A 23,573-nucleotide genomic window follows, 5' to 3' on the forward strand; every position below is an offset into this window, starting at 1 on the left:
TATCTGAAGTAATTTCATATGTACCGTGATTGATCTATATATCTGGAGTGTTGTCCTTTTTTTCTTTGTCAGTACTTGTTATCCATCTGCTAAGTAGGTAACAAGTAACAAGTTTTCACTCTCGTTTAGTTTTTTTCTTTTGAACATTTCTTATTCTCTGTGAGGGTATGCTTATGGTGTTTCCCTTTTTTTTTTTTATTTCTTTATTCTTTTTTCTGCTCTCAGGTATGAGCATATGTTTTGTGTGAACCTGAAATTATGTGAGTTTGAAAAGAAGAGTTTTTGTTTTTAATGGGTGTGAGTCTTCAAAACTACATGATTTTTATTGGATACAAGACTACATGGATAATAGCTCAGGGTACCTTTGTCTGATAGTGTGATTATGGTTGACTGTTCACTTTTGGGTACAGTTAGAACATAGTTATTCATTTAAGATTATGAAAGATTGAGATTATACAGTCATACTACCTAATTCTTACTCTTTCTTTATACTTCAGTGCATCCTAACCAGTTGTATGACTGTTTCTTGAGTTAGAAAGAATCTCAGTAATACCTTTCTCGACTGCCATTCCCATTGGTGTACTTTCTCTGTTCTTGGCTCAAGTCTCAGGAAGTACATCATTACCTGAGAAGCTTGTGACTCTCATTCCCAGCTGCCCTCCTATTCTTTCCTCTGTAGGACAGCCCATGTACTCTCGTGAACATGGTGCTGCTGCATCTGAGCGACTTCAGTTGGGGACACCGCCTCCTCTGTTGGCAGCTCGTTTGGTGCCACCTCGAAACCTCATGGGAACCTCCATTGGGTACCATACCTCAGTCTCCAGCCCCACCCCTCTGGTCCCAGGTAAGCTTTGCTACAAATGGCCATCCACCTCTCTGATCTTTTGTACCACAGCTTGCCAGCCTAAGTGGTGACTGGCATCTTGATCTGCTGTCACAAATTCCCATTAATTCCCTCTTAGTTTTCTTTTCTGTTTCCCTGCTTCTTTGATTTGTCCCTTGTGGTTGCTAGATGATGAGGCCTCCTGTGTGTCTGTCATCTCTGGTGTCCTCTATATTGACTTTGAATTTCTTAGGAACAAAAGTTGCGTTAGTTCTTTGAACTAATTTCTAATCCAGTAAATAGAAGGAGAGTATCTACTTGAATGTTTTCTAATCATTTATACATTTCAAGAAAAACTAGGTTAATTTATTTTTTATATATTTTTTATTTTTTTATTTTTGGTTAATTTTTTTTTAAACAAAACAAAAACATCTGATTTCTTGCTGATAATGGATGAACATGTATGGACTGGCTGTGTATAATGTAGCGATTTCTTGAAAACTCTTCCCTCCTACCTACATGTACATGTTGATGACCTATTTGAAGTGCTTCGTGGGTATCTCAGGAGGTTTTTAACATTTCTTACTTTGCCTTTAGATCTGAGTTCATCATAATTGACTAAAGGACTTTTAAGTTTCTAGGGGTTCTGTGTATTCTCAGGAATTATAGAACAAGGTCATTTGATTATACAACTTCTTTAAAACTTTCTGCAGCTATAGGAGATTTTAATTATAGGAAATCTGTCAAGACTACCAACTGGTAACTGAAAAATTTTTTTAATAATTTGCTGATCTTAATACTTTGAATCATAGAACTGATTGGCCATTAATAAGGATCTGAATGTCCCTAACCTTGTAGCTGAAACTTAATATGAATGCCATAGAAAATTTTTCCCTAAGAAAAAAAAGATACAAGGACTTCTAAATCACAGTGGCGAAAACTGGTGTCTTCATTTAATTTTAACTGTTCTTTCATTTTATATAGGATGAAGAGGATATATACCATTTAGAGATGAACACTCAGAATTTCTTCAACACTAACAAAATAGTTATTTAGCATTAGAGTTTTAAAAAGTATTTAGTTTTAGAGAAAACAAAGGAAACGTGATAAAAGCAGCATTGATGAGGTGGTTGGTAGTAAGATCATGATTATGTTTAGAAATATAAAATTTATCTTATTTAGCCATTTGAAATAAAACATTTGAAATATTTTTTGTATGAAACCAGCTGTTATATCTCGATTTTAAAGTGTAGATAACCAAATTAGTAGATAGATTTTCCCCCTAATTAAAAGAGTACTGGAAATTGATGAGACATGATAACTGAGGAAACTCAATCAGTCCTTTCTGTGTAGTATTAGTGTATGTGCATGTTTCTTTTAAAAATATTTATTGACGTTTGGATTAGGTGATTAATATAGAGGATGAAAATGGCTAGGTAAATGAATCTGGAAATATTTCTGTAATGAAGAATTGATGTGTATATCTGTGTTTTGGGACAGGAGCATTTTCATTTCTTTCACTTCTAACAGGTATATCTATATACTGTAAATTAGATATGTATGTGTAGGTTGATATATTTGTTAAAGAAAAAATTAATTTTTTGCTATTGTTTGTTTCATATATGAGAAATTACTTCTCTCTGACTTGCTATGTGTTTTGTTGTTTTGTTTCCCCCCAGATACATATGAACCAGATGGTTATAATCCAGAAGCTCCTAGTATTACCAGTTCTGGTAGATCTCAGTACAGACAGTTCTTTTCAAGAACACAGACACAGCGCCCTAACCTGATTGGCCTAACATCTGGAGATATGGATGCAAATCCAAGAGGTGAGAATACCTCATACTTTGATGCTGTTGTTATACAGGAGTTCAGTTTAGCAGTTTAGACCTCACTAAGACTAAAATTACTTACACATTATCTTTTTGAAGAATGCCATATAATCATCTCAAATAAATGTGTTTAAATAAACTGTATCTCCAAATTTTATTTTAAAGCTATAATTAGAATATATATATATATTTTAAATTTTTATTTATGATAGTCACAGAGAGAGAGAGAGAGGCAGAGACACAGGCAGAGGGAGAAGCAGGCTCCATGCAGGGAGCCCGACGTGGGACTCGATCCCGGGTCTCCAGGATCACGCCCCGGGCCAAAGGCAGGCGCCAAACTGCTGCGCCACCCAGGGATCCCTATATTTTTTTTTTAAATAAGAAACAATACTTATATTAGTTGCTATTTTTGTAGACCTTTAGACTCTTTTAGCTGTTTACTCGATACTATATTAGGTATTAGGTAAAGAAAGATGAAATGACATGGTCCCTGGCCCTGAAAGAACTGATCACTTAAGGGCTTACTTTGTATCATAAGTGCTGTGCTTCACACTAACTGAGACTCTGAAAAACTGGAATAAAATTATCATTCGATCTTTTTTAGTATTTATGATTACAGTCATGTTAGGACCTTTACAAAGCATAGTCACAAACCTTTAAAGACTAAAATGCAAGCATTTACCTTTATTTTTTATTTTTTTAAGTATTTTATTCATGAAAGGCAGAGAAAGGGAGGCAGAGACATAGGCAGAGGGAGAAGCGGGGTCTCTATGAGGAGCCTGTAGTGGCACTCCATCCCAGGATCCCGAGATCATGACCTGAGCCAAAAGCAGATGCTCAACCGCTGAGCCACCCAGGCGCCCCAGCATTTACCTTTAATATGGGTTGATGTCCTCCTATACTCCTCCCTTCAAAAGTGGTGGGTTAGAAAGTTTGATGACATTCCAGTTCTTCTTTTTTACTACAGTTTGACTTCTAATATTTTAAAAAAGATTTTATTTATTTGAGAGAAAGCACAAGTGGGGAGGAGAGGGAAGAGCAGGCTCCCACTGAGCAGGGATACTTGGCACTCAGGGTTGATTCCTGGACCCTGGGATCATGACCTGAGCCAAAGGAAGATGCTTAACTGACTAAACCACCCAGGTGCCCGGGATTTGTAATACTTAGTTTTAATTTGGTTGACTGGCCGTGGGTCGTCCTGACAATATTTTTTTGATTTCATTCTGTGGTGACCATTTTCTTGTTCTTACCTTTTTTCCTATCTTGCTTTTATTAACTTTTCTTTACTGCCATTAATATCATTGTTACCATTGATAGTAGTAATAACAACTATTAATCACACATTAACAGTTTTGTGATGAGATGAAACCAAATGCTTTTACATGTATTATTATATCTTGTATTCCTTTCTTACAGCTCCTTAAAAGTGGTACTATTTTTATTCTCTTCTCACAGATAAAGACATTAAGGGTTAGAGAGAAGTTAAAGACCTTGCCCAAGGTCATATAATTATTAATGGCAGAACTGCAATTTGAACCTAGGCATAGATTTAGAATCTGAACAATATGCTATTATCTTCTGTGCTATAATGCATAAATTATTACCAGATTACTTGAAGTTAATGGGAAGATCATATTCTCAGAAATTTATGTTTTCCCTTTGCCACTAGTCTGGACTTTCTGTGTATTCATATACAGTAGTTCATGGATAATCTCATTCAGGTAGAAATCATGTGGTTTTGTACAGTAGGCTTGATTTGTCACGTTGGCAAGTCATTGAAGCTCTAGCTATGTATCTCTCTCCTTTTCTTATAAAGCCCTTCAGTAAAGAAAAGCACTAGGCAATGTTAGGAGGTAAAAATTGTTGTAGGGAAGATGAAATGACATGGCAAATTCTAGAATGCTCTATGCCATCATAATTGCGGTCTCCTCCATTAGCCTTCTGAAAATAAAGGCCATTAACAGGGCAAAGATCATAGTTACTTTATTCACTAATTTACCCTTAAGGTCTAATAGAATTGTTGGAGCTGTAGCAGCTGCTGAAGAAATATATGTTAAATGAGTGAACTTGCTTCACAATTTTCCTGTCATACAGTGACATACCTCCAACCCTCATCCCTACCCTATCATCTAACCCTACATGTTTTCTTTGCTGCTAGTTTTACTTTTGGTGGAATCACTAAAGTTAAGGAGAATATTCAGAGTATATCAAGCATAGATTGGTGTTAATTTTTTATTCAACACACTTCTTCCCACACATAGGCCATTGTAAGGTCAGTTTAAGTATTTTAGTCTTAACTATTGTGAAAGAAATATACGAATTTATAGTATTTTCTTTGGATTTTCCTCCCAACTTATGAGTTTTAAAAATTTTAAACCTACCAAAAAATCAAAAGAAGTACAGTAAACTGAATACCTTCACTTTGGTTCACCATTTGTTAATGTTTGGTTGCCTTTGGGTGTGAGTGCATATTCTTCTCATCCTTCTTCCCTTCTCATTTTTTTCTTGAACTACTTGCAAGTATTTGTAGAGATTGTGCACCTTAGAGCTTTTATTTAACATCCAAGAATAAGATGGCCTATATAAACACAGTATCTTTGCTACACATAAGAAAATCATAATTCCATGAGAATATCCTGCCTGGGTGGACTTTTTGTTGAATAACATTAGAATCTAAATAATTTCATTTTATTTATGGAGCTAAGTTTGATTGCTTGTCTGAGATGATAATTGTTAGATCTCTTCATTGTAATGTAATCATTTGTGGAGTGTTACTTTGGCACCATGTAAATATCTTGTTCTCTGATAGTCTTTTGTTGGTGTTTTTTTTTTTTTTCCCCATCAATTGATGATCCTTGCATGAATCAGTTATTACATTGCAGTTGCCTATGACTTCTTAAATTTGGGTATTGTATTTTTAAGAAAGAAAAAGGAGGCAGTTGATATTTTTTCTTGCTATTAAGCATTTCAGTAAAGGAAATGGAAGTTGGGTGCTATTTGCTGTGCTTTTTTAGCTTTTAGGTTAAATATTTTAATCATTTGAAATTCCCCAAATACTACATTGTTAGTAATGTTAATTTTTGTTTTCAACAGCTGCTAACATTGTCATCCAGACTGAACCGCCAGTTCCTGTTTCAATTAATAGCAACATAACCAGAGTAGTTCTTGAACCAGATAGCCGGAAAAGAGCTATAAGTGGTTTGGAAGGGCCACTCACAAAGAAACCTTGGCTGGGAAAGTAAGATAATTTGCTACTTAGTAACATCTGATTGGTGTTTCTGTTATTTTTGTGTGCATTAGTAAATTTGTAAAATTAAGAGTTGTCATTAATCAGTGATTTTCAAACTATGTGTCTCAAAGTTAGGGTTCCCAGAAGCATCATTAAAACATCTTAAAAATGGAAGAGTGAACAGTATCAATAGTAGATATTAGTAATTTATATTTATTATACATAGGCCTAGCCCAATGTTAAGAATTATCAAGACACTGGAAATGAATAGAAAAGAAGAAAAAATTACGTACTTTTGCATAAGTTGAGGAACACACCATAAAAACAGTGATGTTCTTTCCTTTAAAGTTAGACTCCTTGGTAGTTGTAGTGTATCTTTTTAGCATATGATTTTTTTTTTCAAGGTTCTATTTATTTGAGAGAGAGAGAGTGAGAGAGAGAGAGCACAAATGGGGTGAGGGGCAGAAGGAGAAGGAGACTCCTTGCTGACAGGGAGCCTGATGCTGGGTTTGATCACAGAACTCTGGGATCATGACCTGACTGATTGCAGACACCTAACTGACTGAGCCAACTGGGCCCCCCTAACATATGATTTTTAGTCTCATTTGGGCCTCTTTCATTTTGCAGTATTTTGCCATTCAGTCTTCTTTCTTTCTACTTGTTCTGTTCCCATGTAACAAGGATGATGTGAAAATTAAATAGTAATTTCTAAAGAATATAAGAATGTCTTACAGATGACATTTTAATACATGTAAAAAATTATTTGTTGATTTGTCTCACGTCTAGGCATAAGGTGGGAGAATTAATCAATATCTATTAATATTCTTTTCAGGCAAGGAAATAACAGTCAGAGTAAACCAGGATTTTTGAGAAAGAATCAGTATACAAACACCAAATTAGAAGTCAAGAAAATCCCTCAGGAATTGAACAACATTACCAAGCTCAATGAACATTTCAGCAAATTTGGAACTATTGTAAACATCCAGGTAAATGTGGCTAGGTTGGTGACAGAATTAATGTTGTTTTATGCATCTTTGAAAATCAGTTCACTTGGCTTAAATGAGCCAGTAATTAGTCTGATTATCTCTGCTAAGTGTTTTAGGCTCCACTATATAGCTCTATACCTAACTTTATGATGAAATTGTTAGGCTGAATTTGTTTTTTTTAATTGATTTGTTTCTTATCCACAACTTCTTACTGAAAGACACAGAGGCTAGTTAGTATATTTGTGTTTATGATGCTATTTCTGGACAAATGACTCCTTAATCTGCTTTAGTATTCTAACTAGGTAGGTGAGATTTTTGGTAATTTCTAAGATTGTAATTTTGTTTGCTGAATGACTCTTCTATTGTAGTCAAGTAGTAATTGGCTAAGGATGGTTCTAATCTTGAGAATTTTATGCAGTGTAACATATTTTCTAATATTTCATAATTGTAGCTTTTGTATTCTGCTTGCTAGATATTCCACTTTATGAATTTGTGGTTGGATGTTACGCTGTAATTGACAGTACTTGAGGTTTCATTAATTTTACTTTCAGTCAGTCACCCTGATGGTTAGTGTTGTCATCAAACTAAAATACGATTTATATAACTGAGTTTAAGAAAGTAGTGGTAGGAAATTTGATGTTTCAAAGAACTCAACCAAAATATTCTTTTTGAAAGATATTTTTGGAGAGATTTTTAAGCAGTCTTTTGTCCCTGAATGTAGTACATGTTTAATTTTATAGATAATTTGATATATATTCAACAAAAGTGACAAAACCAAATCACCTAGATCTCACCACTTTGCAGTAACAATTACTAATACTTTAATGAAAAGACCTGTGTTTGTTTATATGGAAGAACACATATGCACATATATCCATGTTCTCTTTTAAAACATCTAAAAAAAAAAAAAAAACGTAATCTACACACAAAAGACAAAATCATTCCGTATGTCTCTGACTACCTTTCTTCTCTTACATGTTTCCTAGGTCGTTATTGTTTATGGCATTTAGAAAAAAAAGATGGCTTAATGTAGCTTGGTAGATGAGACTCCTCCAGTTTCCATAACACATACCAGGGACTGGGTGGTTTAAACAACAAAAATTTTGGGCAAAGTCCAAAGTCAAGGTGGCCAGTTTGGTTCCTGATGAGGATTTTCCTTCTGCTTTGCAGATGGTCACTTTCTTGCTGTGTCCTCGAATTGTGGAAGGGTAGAGAGATCTTTCTCTTTCTATAAGGCCTTGGGTACCATCTGACTAGGGCCCCACCGATATGACCTCATTTAACCTTAATTACTTCCTAAAAGCTCTGTTTCCAAATGTAGTCACACTACATTTGGTTAGGATTTCAATGTAAAAATTTGGGAAAGGGGTAGCGATAGGCCATAATTTATTTACTGTTTTTTGTTGTTGGGAATTTCTCTTCTTTCTGTTACTTTATATAAAAACAATGCTGTGGTGAACCTCCTTGTTCTGAACGTTTCATTATTTTTTTTATGATGCATTGCTGAATTAAAGGGAATTTTAGGACTCTTAATTTGAGCTGCCAAATTGTTCTCCAAAAAGGTTGTGCCAATTAATACTCTGAAATGCACTGTGTGAAGCTCATCAACAGTGTAATATGAATCCATTAACATTTTTTAAGCCAGTTTCATAAGTGAAAAATTTTGCTTGTTTTAATTTATACTTTTTAAAATAGGATTCAAGTGTGTATAGATCTTTTGCAGGGATTTTTTTGGATATGCCTGTTGTCTTTGCCCATTTTTTATGAAGGCATTTACAGTAGTGCTTTTCCAAGCCATTGCTTATCATATATATAAAAAATATTTTTTCCATTCATCATTTAGTTTAGGGCGTATTTGGACTGACAGATTGTAAAATTTTATGTGGTAAAACTTAACTGCTCTTTGTCTCTATGGATCCTACTTTTACAGGTATGCATAAAAAGTTTTTCCAAACAGATTATACAGATATCTACCTTTTTTTTTTTCCGTGTTTTTATTGTTTTTTTTTTTTTGTTGTTGTTGTGAAGTAGTTTCTTTGTCTGGAGTTTATTTGAATGTAAGATATCCAAGAGGGATCTAACAACTTTTCCCCAAGTGGTTAGGTAACATTACTAGGATTATTTATTGAATAGTCTAATACTCTTTTAGATATAATTTTAGAAAGTATGCATATTATATTTTAGAGAGATAGAGAATTTTATAAAGCATTCAGAATGGATTTCAGCAGGCTGTTTTCTACTTCTGAATTATTTTTTATTTTTAAAAGATTTTGTTTATTTGACAGAGAGAGCGAACACAAGCAAGGAGAGAGGCAGACAGAGTGAGAGGGAGAAGCGGGCTCCCCTCTGATCCGGGAGCCCCATGCAGGGCTTGATCCCAGGACCCTGGGATCATGACCTGAGCTGAAGATAGACACTTAATCAACTGAGCCACTCAGTCACTCCATGATTCTGAATTCTTTACCAATAATTTACTTGCTTTTTTTTTTTTTTTTTTTTTTTTTAAGATTGTATTTATTCATGAGAGACACAGAGAGGGGGGGAGAGAGAGAGAGAGAGGCAGAGACACAGGCAGAGAGAGAAGCAGGCTTCCTGCAAGAAGCCTGATGGAGGACTCAATCCCAGATCCTGGGATCACGCCCTGAGCCAAAGGCCGACACTCAACCGCTGAGCCACCCAGGTGTCCCAATTGTTGATGCTTTTGTTTTTTCTTACAGGTTGCTTTTAAGGGAGATCCAGAGGCAGCCCTCATCCAGTATCTTACCAATGAGGAGGCCAGGAAAGCCATTTCCAGCACTGAAGCAGTTCTAAACAACCGATTCATTCGAGTTCTGTGGCATAGAGAAAATAATGAGCAGTCAGCATTACAGTCTCCAACACAGCTACTCCTGCAACAACAGCAAACACTTAGTCACCTTTCACAGCAGCACCATCATCTGCCACAGCACCTTCATCAACAGCAGGTGCTGGTGGCCCAGTCTCCTCCCTCCACAGTACATGGGGGTATCCAGAAGGTAATCCACTGGTTCACAGGCAATGAGAGGTCCTGTAGTCCCATCCTCTATCTAGAATATCATTTCTCAGTTTGCGATCCTTAGGTCTCCTATAGGAAAGCCACTCAGTTTGATCTGCAGACCAGAAGCATCTCATCTCCTGAGAATTTACTAGACATGCAGTTTCATGGACCTCACCCCACCTTAGTCAGAATCACTGTGGTTGGGGCCTAAGCATCGGTTTTTTAATAAGCTCTCCAGGTGATTTTTATGAACTATAAAGTTTGATAAGTGCTGTTCTCCTGGAATTAAGTACCTGAGTACAAATTCCTGGGCCTTATCTCCCCAAACTTAAACAATCAGTCTCTAGATATGAGGCCCATAAATCTACATGTTTAAAAAAATACTCTAGTGATTCTTCTCAACACTAAAATGTAATAACTATCCACTTCCAAACAACTCTGAATCTTAACTTTTCCTTTGTTTTGTGTTAGAATCAGTCATCCTTGTATCCACTCTTTTGTCTTAATTTTTCCATGTAGAAAACTCTTCTAAAAAGCTTTTAAAACTGAAATATAAGCTCCAAGAAAATGGGAATTTTGTTTCTTTTATGCATTCTGTTCTGTGCCTAAAACAATGCCTGGCATATATTGCTCACAATATTCTTGAATGAATAGATGAAGGGAGGAAAGAATAAACAAATTACTATTCACTAGAGCCATTCTAACATTGATGATAATGATAACCTTTTCCTAGGTGTTCTCTTGTTTCAACTAAATGCATTCAGAGTTTTTAATTTATTTTAAAGATTTTTATTTATTTGAGAGATAGGATGTGAGAGAGAGAGCAGCAGGGAGGGGCAGAGAAAAAAGCAGACTCTCTGCCAAGCAGAGAGCTTAACTACACAGAGCTTGATCCTGGGACTCTGGGATTATGACCTGAGCCAAAGGCAGCTGTTTAACAGACTGAGCCACCCAGTTGCTCTGCATTCAGATTTTTAAAAGGGATTTTTTTTACTGTACATAGTCTTAACTCCAGTCATCATCCTTTTTATTTGCATGTAAGCCTGAATTTCTTTTGTCTATGTCCCACTTCATGATAGAGCCCAAAGGCAAATGCTTCTGTAGATGTTGGTCAAATGTTGTATAAAGGTGGTACTGTCACCTTTGTGATCTATTAGACCTTATTCTGTTAATGGAGTCCAGGGTTGCATTGATTTTTGGTGTGTCCATATTGATATAAGCTACTAGCAGTTAAAACCCCCAAATCCCTTAAAGGGAACATTTAAAATATTATCAGAAATTTTATCTGAGTATATGTACATATATCATGTATTATGTTAAGACAGTTTTTAGACATCCATTAAAGTATAGATAATAGCAGTCATTTATATGTCTACAACTTAAAAAAAGAAAACCTTAACAGATAATTGAAGCACCCTCCCTTCTCAATTCTTTATTTTCTTCCCCAGGCTAATCACTACCTGAATTTGTATGGGCATTTTAAAAACTTTTATCACATGCGTGTTTATTTTGTGTGTGCAGATGATGAGTAAACCACAGACATCAGGCGCCTACGTTCTTAACAAAGTTCCTGTTAAACATCGTCTTGGACATACAAGTGGTAACCAGAGTGATACATCACACTTACTGAATCAGTCAGGTGGTGCTGGAGAGGATTGCCAGGTATGCATTTCCGCATCCTCAAATATATCTAAAGCTGTTCAGTGACACAGAGAAATTAAGAAATTGATAGTCATCCAAATTTGTAATGTCTTACTTCTTTATTAAAGATAAATGTGACTGCTAACCTAAGTGTGGCAGGTATACTTCGCTAATTTCCAGGATTCTGCCCGAAACTGGCTAATTAAATTTTTTCCCTGTTAAAGCTAAGTAGGAATTTGAGAATTTTAACCATTTATTAATAGATAAATGTCTTTCTTAGTCCGTTTCTTTTCCTAAGTAAGAACATAATGAAGATTCTGTCATAATCAGAAGTCAAACTTTGAAATTTTTTTTTTTAAGATTTTATTTATTTATTCATGAGAGACACAGAGAGAAGCAGAGACACAGGCAGAGGGAGAAGCAGGCTCCCTGCAGGGAGCCCGATGCAGGACTCGATCCCTGGATTCCAGGATCATGCCCTGGGCCAAAGGCAGGTGCTCAATTGCTGAGCCACCCAGGCGTCCCTTTTAAGTAGTTTTTTTATGTTGAGGAATTTATCTGCATAGTGACTTTCCACAATGGTGATTATTTCAAAGAGAGCCTGGAAAATTCTGAAAGAGAGTAAGGGAGAAGACTAGCCCTACTAGACATTAAAAAATATTATGAAGTTTGTATAACCAAGTCAGTTGAGACTGGCGCTTGGAGAAACCAGTGGAACAGAAGACTCACTTGCAAATAGGAATTTATTAGATGTCAAAACAGTATCTTAGGTCAGTGGGGAAACTACAGACTTTTTGATAAATGGTGTTTAGATAACTGAATAGCCCTATAGAAAAGATAAAATTAGATCCATTTTTAAAGTTACATAATAATTAAGATAATTTCCAAAAAGATCTGAGATTTAGATGCCAATGGAAATGCTAAATTGTACAACCCCGATGAAAGCAAATTTGGCAAAGTCTCACAATTATGTATGCATTTATTCTAAACCAGTAACCCTCCTTTTCAGAATGTATGCTAAAAGTACATTTGTCAAACTATGAAAAAATGTATGTATAAAGCTGGTAATTGTAGACTCTTTTTAATAGCAAAAGACTGGAAACAGCCCAGATGTCTGTCAGTAGGGGACTAGTAAAATGTAGTAGTAATACATCCATAGAACAGTGTATATGCAACTTTAGAATGAAATGAAGAATATTTTCTTATGTACCTTGAGGTGATCATCAGGATATATTAGGTAAAAAAAAGGTAAAATGGAACAAAACATGTATAGTCAGCAACTGTCAGTGTAAGCAAGTAGGGCCAATGATTGCATATAATGTATTTGCTAATTAGAAGAAATGAAAATTCCTAAAATTAATTTTAAAAAATCTTTTAATTCCTAAAACTTAAATCTTGGTGTTTACAGCAGGGACCGAAAAAACTAGACAACTTTGACTGTGTCTCGCTTTGTAGATTTGTCTTGGAACCATATAAATGGTGAAATATACTTAAAAGATAAAATGAAAAAAATAATCTCTAAAAATTAAAAAGACAAGTGAAACGAATTCATGTTTGCTTAGAGAGTACTTTAAAAACACAGTTATTTGACTATATTCCTAATGAGATGAAGCCTGAGGCAAAAAGCAATTTTTTAAAAAAGATTCATTTAGGGCAGCCTGAGTGGCTCAGCAGTTTAGCACCGCCTTCAGCCCAGGGCCTGATCCTGGAGTCCTGGGATTGAGTCCCACATCGGGTTCCCTGCATGGAGCCTGCTTCTCCCTTTTGAATGTGCCTGCCACCCCCGCCCCCATGAATAAATAAATAAAATCTTTAAAAAAATATATTTGAGAAAGAGAAAGAAATGTGTGGGGGAGGGGTAGAGAGAGGAAGAGAGAAATCCAAGCACCCTCTACACTGAGCCTAGAGCCTGACTTGGGGCTGAATTCCAATGACCCTGAGATCACAACCTAAGCTGAAACCAAGAGTGAATGCTTGATAAGCTATACCACAAGGCGCCCCACAAAAAGCAATTCTATTTCTCTAAAGATTTTTATTTATTTATTCAGGAGAGACAGAAACATAGGCAGAGGGAGAAGCAGGCTCCCTGCCGGGGAGCCCCAAAAAGCAATTTTAAAAAGTATTTTTCTTCAAAAAAAAAAAAAAAAAAAGTATTTTTCAGTAATCATGATTTTGGCAGTGTTGGTATTCTGAAACTAGTTTGTGAGCATTGTAGGGTAAATCAAATGAAGAATTAATATTGTCAATGACAACTGATATATTTAGTGCAGTTGAAAAGAGGCATACAATAGATGAGATAAGGTAAAAACACCGTAGTCTGCTTTGAATTCAAAGTATGGTTGATCCTTGAACATTCGTGGTTTGAATTGTGCCAGGTCCACATGAACATGGATCAGTCAATCAATTTATTTATTTATGGTTTTATTTAAATTCAAGTTAGTTAACATAATCTACTATTAATTTCAGGGTAGAATTTTAAAGATTTTATTTATTTGAGAGCGTGCAAAAGAGCATGGGGGAGGGAGCAGTAGAGGGAATAGAGTAGGACTTTGGGACCATGACTTGAGCCAAAGGTAGACACTTAACTTACTGAGCCATCTACACACCCTCGAGGTAGACTTTAGTGATTTATCAGTTGCATATAACACCTGTTACTTATTATACCAAGTGCCCTCCTTAATGCCAATCACCCAATTACCCCACACTACTCACCTCCCTCCCCTCCAGCAACCCTCAGTTTGTTCTCTGTAGTTAAGACCCTCTTATGATTTGTCTCCCTCTTTGTTTTTAGATTATTTTATTTTCCCTTGCTGTCCCCTCCATTTATCTGTTTGTTTCTTCAATTCCACATGAGTAAAATCATATGGTTGTCTTTCTCTGACTGAATTTGTTTAGCATAATACATTCTAGTTCTAGCCACATCATTGCCAATGGCAAGATTTCATTCTTTTTGATGACTGAGTAATACTCTGCTTTATACATAATACCACATCTTCTTTATCCATCCGTCAGTGGATACCTGCTCCTTTTAAACATAGATTTTTAAGATTAGTACAGTAAATTACTGTAAATGTATTAAAGAAACATTTTCTTTTCTATAGCTTATTATCGTAAGAATACAGTTATATGATATACCAAGTATGTGTTGTTTATTTTATCAGTAAGGCTTCTGGTCAACAGTAGGCTATTAAGTTTTAGAGGAGTCAAAAGTTAAATATGTGGATTTTTGTACTGTGGGGTGGGGGTGGGGTCAATCTTGAGTTATTTAAGGATCAACTGTATTGATAACAATTTCAGATACTGTTTTATCTTAAAAAACAAATAAGCAATAAAAAGCTCTAAGACATTTCTTAAATTCTACTCACTGAAAAGGTCTAGAAGTAATAATCAGTCCAAGGGTAATGACCCCTTGCCCCCTCCCAAGCACTCAGAGGAGCCAAGGGTTCTTGAGGAAAGAACCCCAGATCTGGGTCTAACAGTGTTCTAGATGACCCTGGAATATTTTATCCAACCAGAAAATGGAAGTTGTCAAAGATTCTGGAATCCTGTCAGAGAATGAGCTGTAGTCATAAAGGCTCTAGATCTATTCACAAATTTAAAGGAAATTCAAAGGACAGTGGAACATGTTACCAGGGTATTCTAGAATTCTGTGGCAAATATTGCACGATGAGTGATGTGGTTTCTTCAATAAACAATTTGAAAAAAAAAAAAAAAGACGGGGTGAATGAAATGGTATTAAAGGAGACTTAAAAGAAATACAACCAGTGACAGTAGATGGACTAGATCCCAATTCAAGTGATAAGAAATGTTTAGAATGTGAATATCTAATCATATTAAGTAGTTACTATCTTTTAAGTGTGATGATGGTACGGGGTTATATTTACAAAAGGAAGGGGGCGTTATCTTTTAAAGGTACAACTGTAATATTTACAGATAAAACAACGTGGTGTTTGGTATGAGTGTGGAGTTGGGGATTTAAGTAAAACAAGATTATATAGTCTCCCCTTATCTGCGGGGGATATTTTCCGAGATCCACAGTGGATGCTTGACACCATAGATAATACCAAACCCTATGTGTACTATCTTTTTTCCTGTATATACCTGCCCATAATAAAGTTTAACTTATAAATTAGGCACAATGAAAGGAAAAACAACAATAATAAAATGGAACATTTACAACAATATGCTTTAATAAATGAGAGGTCATTCTCAAAACATTGTACGATACTCATCCTTGTTCATGTGATGATGTGACATGATAAAATGCCTACATAATGAGGTAAAGTGAAGTGAATGATACAAGCATTATGATGTAGTATTAGGTTACCCATGACCTTCTGATGAGCCAGATGAAGGTTATCTATTTCTAGACCGCACTTGACCTCTGGTAACTGAAACCGTGGAAATCCAAACTGTAGATAAGGGGGAACTACTATATTTTATGTCCTGATAACTGTTGGTGCTTGGTGATGGATACATCAAATTGGTAATATAACTCTTTTGTTTCAAAAATTCCATTATAAAAAGATACCAAAACAAAGACATTATAGATTTGGAAGTCAGACAGATGTGACTGACTTGACCTGCCTCTTACTGGATATATTAGATAACTCAAGAGTATTGATTTCCTTTTCTATAAATTGAGTTTCTGTGGGGATTGAAAAATTTCATATTCATAAAGCATGGAACAAGAGTACTTAATACATACTAAGTGCTCAGTAAATTGTAGGTATTGCCATTTGTATGTTAGTAAATAATATGAATTTCAGCTGTGTAGTGTTCCTACAGTATTTCAGAGATGCTTGTGTAGTTAAAGTAGCTTAATTTTGAGGACAATTAACTATTGTTTGAGAGAAGTTTTGTATTTTATTATGGATATTTAATGATAGAATTCACACAATTGAATTTTCTGTGAATTTCTCAATATTACATATTGTGCCCCTTATATCACATATTTTTTTTATATCACATATTTAAAGTCAGTTAAAAAATAAAAGAGGAGAGTGTGTTAGGAAAGACTTGAACCAGAGAGATAGTACTGTATCATGTAGTTCTGCTGTGCCTTAAGGGAAGACTAACTGGAGAACGGTCTGTTCAGAAGGAGAAAGCAATCTAAATAACAAAACTAGCACAGTAGAGATGGCCAGTACTTTACTCAGATCTGTGAGCTAACTGCTTGTTGTAGGTTTGATTATAAACTCATATAGCACTTGATTAAATATAATAATATTATGATTACAAAGTACCTTAATCCTGAGTTAGTTGATTTGGAGGAGGGTTTAAGGAAACCAGTAATTCTGTGATCAGATGTCTTAATTAGCCTTAACCTAAAAGGACGGAAAACTAGGATGAGGCTAGAGCTATAACTGGTAAAGAAGCTACAGTCATCCCTGTTAGCCGGGTTAGAGAGAGATTTAGTCAGTTTTACTGTTTAGACAGGATTCCTCTTTTTTTGTCTCTTCAGTCATGATTATGGAGTGATCTTGTGGTCTTGTTTATGCCTTGACCCATCCTGGTCTCAAGAGTGGCCTTGTTGGAGATTTTTTTATGAAATTGTTTTTGTTTAACAGGAGGACGTATAAGGACTGACTCTGGGTAGTTGGCTGGCTGCTCCTAGATATAAGGGGCCACATTCTTTTTCTCTTAATTAAAAAAATGTAACTAGAAGAGGAATAATGTGATCATATCCTGAAACACAACATTATTGCTAAAATTAATTTGTTTTTGCATTTGAGTGACAATTGGATTTATGTATACATAAAAAGCTAGTTTTATAAATGAAGTTTTTAATGTAAAAAAATGTATAACTCCTAAAAAAATACAAATACTTGCAGCCTTTCTAAAAAATTAAAGCTTTTCTAAAATTTGATTTTATATGTTCTAAAATTTGATTTTATATGTGTTTCCTAGATATTTTCAGCTCCAGGCCATCCAAAAATGATTTACAGCTCCTCAAACTTAAAGACACCTTCGAAACTTTGTTCAGGTTCTAAATCTCATGATGTTCAAGAAGTTCTTAAAAAGAAGCAGGTAACAGCCTTGATTCTAATCTCCTTAAAGAGGAACTGACCCATTGAATTCTTAAGTGATTATGTTAGCACATTTGGATAGTTCATGTTGTTATGGAACCACATTATAATGTTTATTTAGCTGCTTTTTGGTACAGTGTACATTTGAAAAAAAAAGATGAACAGACAAAAATGTATTTAGTGGTTCCCTTTCAGTAGCTATATCAAACACAAGGAAAGAATTTTTCTGATATAAAAATAAACAATACTGAGTTGACCTGTTTTGGTTTTTTTCTCCAAGATCAGGAAGCAGACAGTTTAACTTCATTATTTCCTCTTTTAAATCCTCTCTTGCTTTGTAAGTTAGACAATATTTCACATAAAGTATAACATTTATGTACTTGTTATTCATATGATTCACTTCTGAGTTTCATTATTACTATTATTATTAAAAGTGAAGTTTCATTCACTTTTTAGATTTAAACTCATATAAGAGTTTTTCAAATAAAATGTATGTTTGTATGGTCTCAGTATAATTGGAGATTAACAGAGAGGGGTGAGATACAATATTTTCCTGGTAAAAATCCATAGAATTTGCTATGACTTCTGTCCTCTAGCTTTATTTCACATTTTTTAAACTTGAAACATGAAAAATAAGGATTGGCTTATTACATTGGCAAGGAAAAACAGGTATTCTTTATAAATACATTTACGTCATTCAAGTAAATAAATGTATTTAAAGGTTTTTGTCTCTGGTTTCAGCTATTTTTTGATTTGGAGCAGAATTTTTCTTACACAACATAGGAATGACCCTGAAGAAATGAGTTGGTCTTTTAACAAATGTATGCAAATATTGGCAATATCCATTACTAATTTTTTTAATCTGTTTATATAGGAAGCAATGAAGCTACAACAAGATATGAGGAAAAAGAGACAAGAAGTGCTAGAAAAACAAATAGAATGCCAGAAGGTAAGATAAGAACTCATTATTTGCTTGCTGGAAGATGGATACAATGGATTTTACAAAGATACCTTCATAGTAAAGTTTATAAAGGTTATTTATATTAAAATTTACTAAGCATGGTTTTACTTTCTTCTGTTTATTTTATAGATGCTAATATCTAAGCTAGAAAAGAACAAAAACATGAAACCAGAAGAGAGAGCAAACATAATGAAGACTCTAAAAGAGCTTGGAGAAAAGATTTCACAATTGAAAGATGAATTAAAAACATCTTCTGCAGTCTCCACACCATCTAAAGTAAAGACAAAAACAGAGGTATCTATTTGCATTTTCCATTCAGCATAGGGTTGTTGAACATCTGTTATGTGCTTGGCTCTTTGAAAGTACATTGGAAAAAAAAAAAAAAAGAAAGAAAGTACATTGGAGCCCTTAGGTAGCTAATAGTCTAATGGGGAGACAGAGTAACAATTTTTTTTAAATGTTCCTCTGTATGCTATGTACTCTCTTTGAAAGAGGTGCTAATACTCTCTTTGAACAAAGATTTTTTTTTTTTTAACTTCCTGAAGATGAAATTGCTAGAGTGATGGCAAAAAAAAAGTGTATTTTCCTGTTTCATGAATTGTTTTTCTAATATTATGGTATAGTGGAACCATCTCTTTTAATATTCAAAAGATACCATTGGCTTTAATATGGTAAAAATGTGGCATTCTGTTGAAAAAAAGAATCAGAATTTCTAGATCCACTTAAGTCTAATTTCATTAATTGCCATTTGTTTCCTTAGAGAGTACTTGCTCTGGAACCATATGCAGTGGTTCCATTATACTACAGCTCTTTAGGGAATTTTGGATTATTTTCTGGCCTTTTGATAACTTGGAATAATAAATTTATCAGATATATAGAATGCAAATTTTTATGTACATTATATATAATACATTTGAAATTGTGGCTCTCTCACCAGAGGGATGTAAAATATTTCATCAAAATTGCTTTGAAAAAATATTTTTATTGAAATTTTTCCTAATTATAGAAGCAGCATATACACATTTTAAAAGTTAATATTTGAAGGGAAAAAGTCTCTTCACAGTCATGCTATCTGAAGACATATAGGTTATCCCTCACACCCAAAAAAAGTGGCAGTAGTTGTAGGGTTCAAATCGGAAAGCAATTATGTGGCTATTATCTATTTGTACCATTAATGAGTATTTCCTATGTAATTTATTTTGCCCGATTGTGTTTCATTTATGACTCTTTATTATTAGAAAATTATTCTCCCTCTTCTCAGTTGACTCTCCAAGGTCTGATTTTTAGGTCATCTGAAGCAGTAATACTGCTTATTATTTCTACTAATGTCAGTATACTCTCTTTGTATTTTTGCACAGTTAACCTTCCCTAAAACACTCAGGTTTATTGCATCCTCTTATTGTCATTTTGCCAAAAAAGATGTGTGTCATTACATAAGCATAATATTCTGAATAAGATCTTAGACATTATCTAACAAATGCATTTTTTTTCTTTTAATGAATACATTTTTACTCTTAATTTTTCCAAAGGCTCAGAAAGAACTATTAGATACTGAGCTGGATCTTCACAAGAGGCTATCCTCAGGAGAAGACACAACAGAGTTACGGAAAAAACTCAGTCAGTTACAGGTTGAGGTGAGAGTTAAGAGGAGTCCCTGACCCCACTACATTTAACATCTCAAATAAATACCTATATTCTTCCTGTCTTTTCTAGGGTTCAGTCTGACAGCATATATTATATTCTACCTTTTGTTGTTGTTCAGGCTGCACGATTAGGTATTTTACCGGTGGGTCGAGGAAAGACCATGTCCTCTCAAGGTCGAGGAAGAGGCAGAGGCCGTGGAGGAAGAGGAAGGGGCTCACTGAATCACATGGTGGTGGACCACCGCCCCAAAGCACTAACAGTTGGGGGATTCATTGAGGAGGAGAAAGATGAATTACTTCAACATTTCTCAGTAAGTTTTTAAAGTAGACAGATGCCAACTATATAAAAGCACTGTAGTCTGCATTTTCTGGCTGCATTCTGTATACATATTAAATGTTTTGTAGATTAGGAAATCAAGTTGTAAAAATTGGGAATTAGCAAATTCTTATTAATACATTTGAAGGTCAAGAAGCAGCGAAGGCTTTGTAATTCCATAACTCCACATAAATGCATTTCTTTTTTTTTTTTTTTTCATAAATGCATTTCTATTGACAAGTTGTTCCAAAGCAAATATTTGAATTTTTTGTTTGTTTGTTTAAGGTTATTTCATGGTTTACCAGGTGTTTATAGTCAGTAAGTAAAAATAATCTGGGATGAAGGCAGAATTCAAAGGAAGAATTTATTAGGATAAGAGACATGTATCGTTTTATTCTGTGTACAGTGGCAACCGCTTTTAGATAAACATGCAAATTGAGATTTATTACAGATAACTGTCTTTAATTTGCTCCTTAAACAGAGTATATCCTCTTTCCACTCATTCATTCAGTAAGTACTGTTACTTGTGCTAGAGCATTTTCATACATGATCTCATTTAATCTTAAATAACTATATAAAGTGCATGTGAAATCCCATGTGTACCGATGAGAAAAACTAAAGTTTAAAACTTAGGGATGCGTAGGTGGCTAAGTGGTTGAGTGTCTGCCTTTGGTTCAAGTCGTGATCCCGGGGTCCTGGGATCGAGTCCTGTATCGGGCTCCCCATAGGGAGCTCCCTATGGGGAGCCTGCTTCTCCCTCTGCCTGTGTCACTGCCTCTCTGTGTCTCTGAATAAATAAATAAAATCTTTAAATAAATTAAGTAAGTTTAAAACTTAAAAGTGAATCAACCAAGATCATACAGTTAGTAAATGGCAGAACCAAGACAAAAATACTCAGAGTTGACTGTTAACATCTGGGATCCTTACTCTTCAAACAACATTTTTGAGAGAAGATATTTTCAGCCCTATTTATTTTATCTTATTTTATATTTTTTTAGAGAGTGAGCAAATGAGTGTGAGTGGGGGATAGGGCAGAGGGAGAGAGAGAATCTCAAGCAGACTTCCATGTTCAGTGTGCAGTCCGATGCAGGGCTTGATCCCTCAACCCTAAGACCATGACCTGAGCTGAAATCAAGAGTTGGTTGCTCAACTGACTGAGAGGTACCCCCATTTTCAGCCCTATTAACCTGTTAAAGATGGTGAAGGAAATCTTAAAGAGCAAGACTTCCCTCTATGTTTTTTCTTTTCTTTTTTTTTTTCTATGTTTTTTTTCTTATTTAGTTTGATGCCCCTTAATCCTTTTTCACTTTGATGTTTAGAGAACTGTGGGTTGTTACAGTATCCAGATATGAGAGCTATGTTGGCTGTACTCTTGAGTGACCACTCAAGCCATTTTCTTTCACCAGTCTGACCACTATTACATATTTTTTTATAAAGTGGGAGATTAGCTTTAAAGTCACTTCCTTGAGGAGTAAAATATGGAGAGGAGCACCACATATGTGTAGGGTATTCTTGAGGCTGGGTGAATGTTGATTTTTGTCTTTTAATGTTGAGCATATAAAATTAATATCTGCTTGCCAAATAAGTTGGGCCTTTACACCTAGCCTCACTTCAGGTGAGGCAGTACTTGAAGCAGAATTGTGGTAAATTTGAATTTGCAGCAAGTTGTAGTTCCAACAACGAGGTCTTCTTTGTTAGGTAGGAGGCTGCATATTATATCCTGAGGGTCACTGAAGACTACATGTAGATGTTTTTAAGTTTTAGCCCACAACTCATGGTCACATGCATGTCTTCCCTTCTCATAAGTAGAATCATTGTGGAGCATCCAATAACCAATTTTCGTGGACATATATTTGATAAGTCTGAAATATGGCATCTGGTTTGTGGAAGGGGGCATGTCCCGACATTTGGGGAAGGAGCAAACAAAGCCAGTGCAGGTGAGGTAACTTCAGGGAAACATTGCCATCAGTTTTGATGGTGTTTTGTTATTTGTTTGTTTTGATAGAGTGCTGTTAGGCTAGAAACACACCTTAGTAACAGATGCTTGAGGCAGTGTAGTATGTTTTCTTTGAAAGAACTACAGAAATCTATGTGCCTAGACAGAATTGTAAATAGATTTAGCAAATGTAAAGGGTAACTCTTCCTTGAGGTGTTTTATATCCCACAAAGGAAGGCAAAGGTAAAATAGTTATTTTCATTATTCTTTTACTGTCCTTAATGATTGTGAATGAACCACGTCTGTATGAAAAGATGGTAAGATGGGTTTTAGTGAAGCTCTTTTGCAGTATGAGGACCTCATTCTGGTGTCCTCCAGTCTATTCTTGTATCCAGTAATCTTCTAAGAATTTATCATAAAGAAATTAATGGTTGTATGCAAATAAGAGCTGTAAGGATGCTAAGTATAGCACCCCGTGTAATAGTAAAAAGGGAACAATCTAAATGCTCGGTGGCATTTTGCTGCTATTGAAAACGTTTTTATTTTTTCATTTTTTATTTTTTTGAAAACGTTTTTAAAGAACAATGAGAAAATTCTCAGGGTTGACCTTTAGGTTAAAAAAGATAGGATACAAGATTATCCATAAACTTTGAATAAAAGTCCATTAAATTTTTGTTTCTGGGTTGACAGAATTCAAGTTGGATTTTCATGTTTTTCTTTGTGAAGACCTATTTTCTATGCCTTCCAAGTGAACCTATATTACTTTTTAGTCAGACTTTTCTTTTTTTAATGGAAGTTTTCTTTCTTTATTTGAGAGACAGAGAGAAAGCACAAACAAGGTGAGGAGCAGAGAGAGAAGCAGACTGCCCACTGAACAGGGAGGCTGATGTGGGACTTGATCCTGGGACCCTGGGACCATGTTCTAAGCTGGAGGCAGACGTCCAACGGACTGAGCCACCCAGGTGCCCCTAAGTCAGACTTTTTAACATCACATTTACGTTTAGGATGAAATATTAGTGGTCCTTTTTTTTTTTTTAAGATTTTATTTATTAGAGACCACGACAGAGAGTGCATACAAATGGGGGTGGAGGGGCAGAGGGAGAGGAAGAAACAGACTCCTCTGTGAACAGGGAGCCTGATGTTGGACTGGATCCCAGGACC

At 35.1% G+C, this 23,573-nt stretch overlaps 1 protein-coding gene and 1 long non-coding RNA gene across 5 annotated transcripts in view; one reads left to right on the top strand and one right to left on the bottom strand.

Annotated features, from left to right (window-relative positions):
• The window catches only part of RBM27 (RNA binding motif protein 27), a 74,646-nt gene that overhangs the window by 36,752 nt on the left and 14,321 nt on the right, over window positions 1-23,573 (top strand). For 2 of the 4 annotated variants that reach the window (XM_077897717.1, XM_077897718.1), the window contains exons 9-19: window positions 680-844; window positions 2,503-2,652; window positions 5,749-5,893; window positions 6,717-6,870; window positions 9,588-9,884; window positions 11,408-11,548; window positions 17,438-17,557; window positions 18,431-18,505; window positions 18,647-18,811; window positions 20,047-20,151; window positions 20,280-20,471. In XM_077897717.1, coding sequence (XP_077753843.1) covers window positions 680-844; window positions 2,503-2,652; window positions 5,749-5,893; window positions 6,717-6,870; window positions 9,588-9,884; window positions 11,408-11,548; window positions 17,438-17,557; window positions 18,431-18,505; window positions 18,647-18,811; window positions 20,047-20,151; window positions 20,280-20,471 — 1,709 coding nt within the window. The remainder of the gene's footprint in view (window positions 1-679; window positions 845-2,502; window positions 2,653-5,748; window positions 5,894-6,716; window positions 6,871-9,587; window positions 9,885-11,407; window positions 11,549-17,437; window positions 17,558-18,430; window positions 18,506-18,646; window positions 18,812-20,046; window positions 20,152-20,279; window positions 20,472-23,573) is intronic. The other 2 variants (XM_077897720.1, XM_077897719.1) reach the window with 1 other exon arrangement.
• Window positions 9,369-15,032, bottom strand: LOC144314059 (uncharacterized). Its single transcript, XR_013379721.1, has 3 exons — window positions 14,893-15,032; window positions 11,514-11,582; window positions 9,369-9,701 (listed from the first exon to the last, which is right to left on the bottom strand). It is a non-coding gene; the product is annotated as an uncharacterized LOC144314059 (long non-coding RNA).

Source organism: Canis aureus, chromosome 5 (genome assembly GCF_053574225.1).
Source record: "Canis aureus isolate CA01 chromosome 5, VMU_Caureus_v.1.0, whole genome shotgun sequence".
Taxonomy (NCBI): domain Eukaryota; kingdom Metazoa; phylum Chordata; class Mammalia; order Carnivora; family Canidae; genus Canis; species Canis aureus.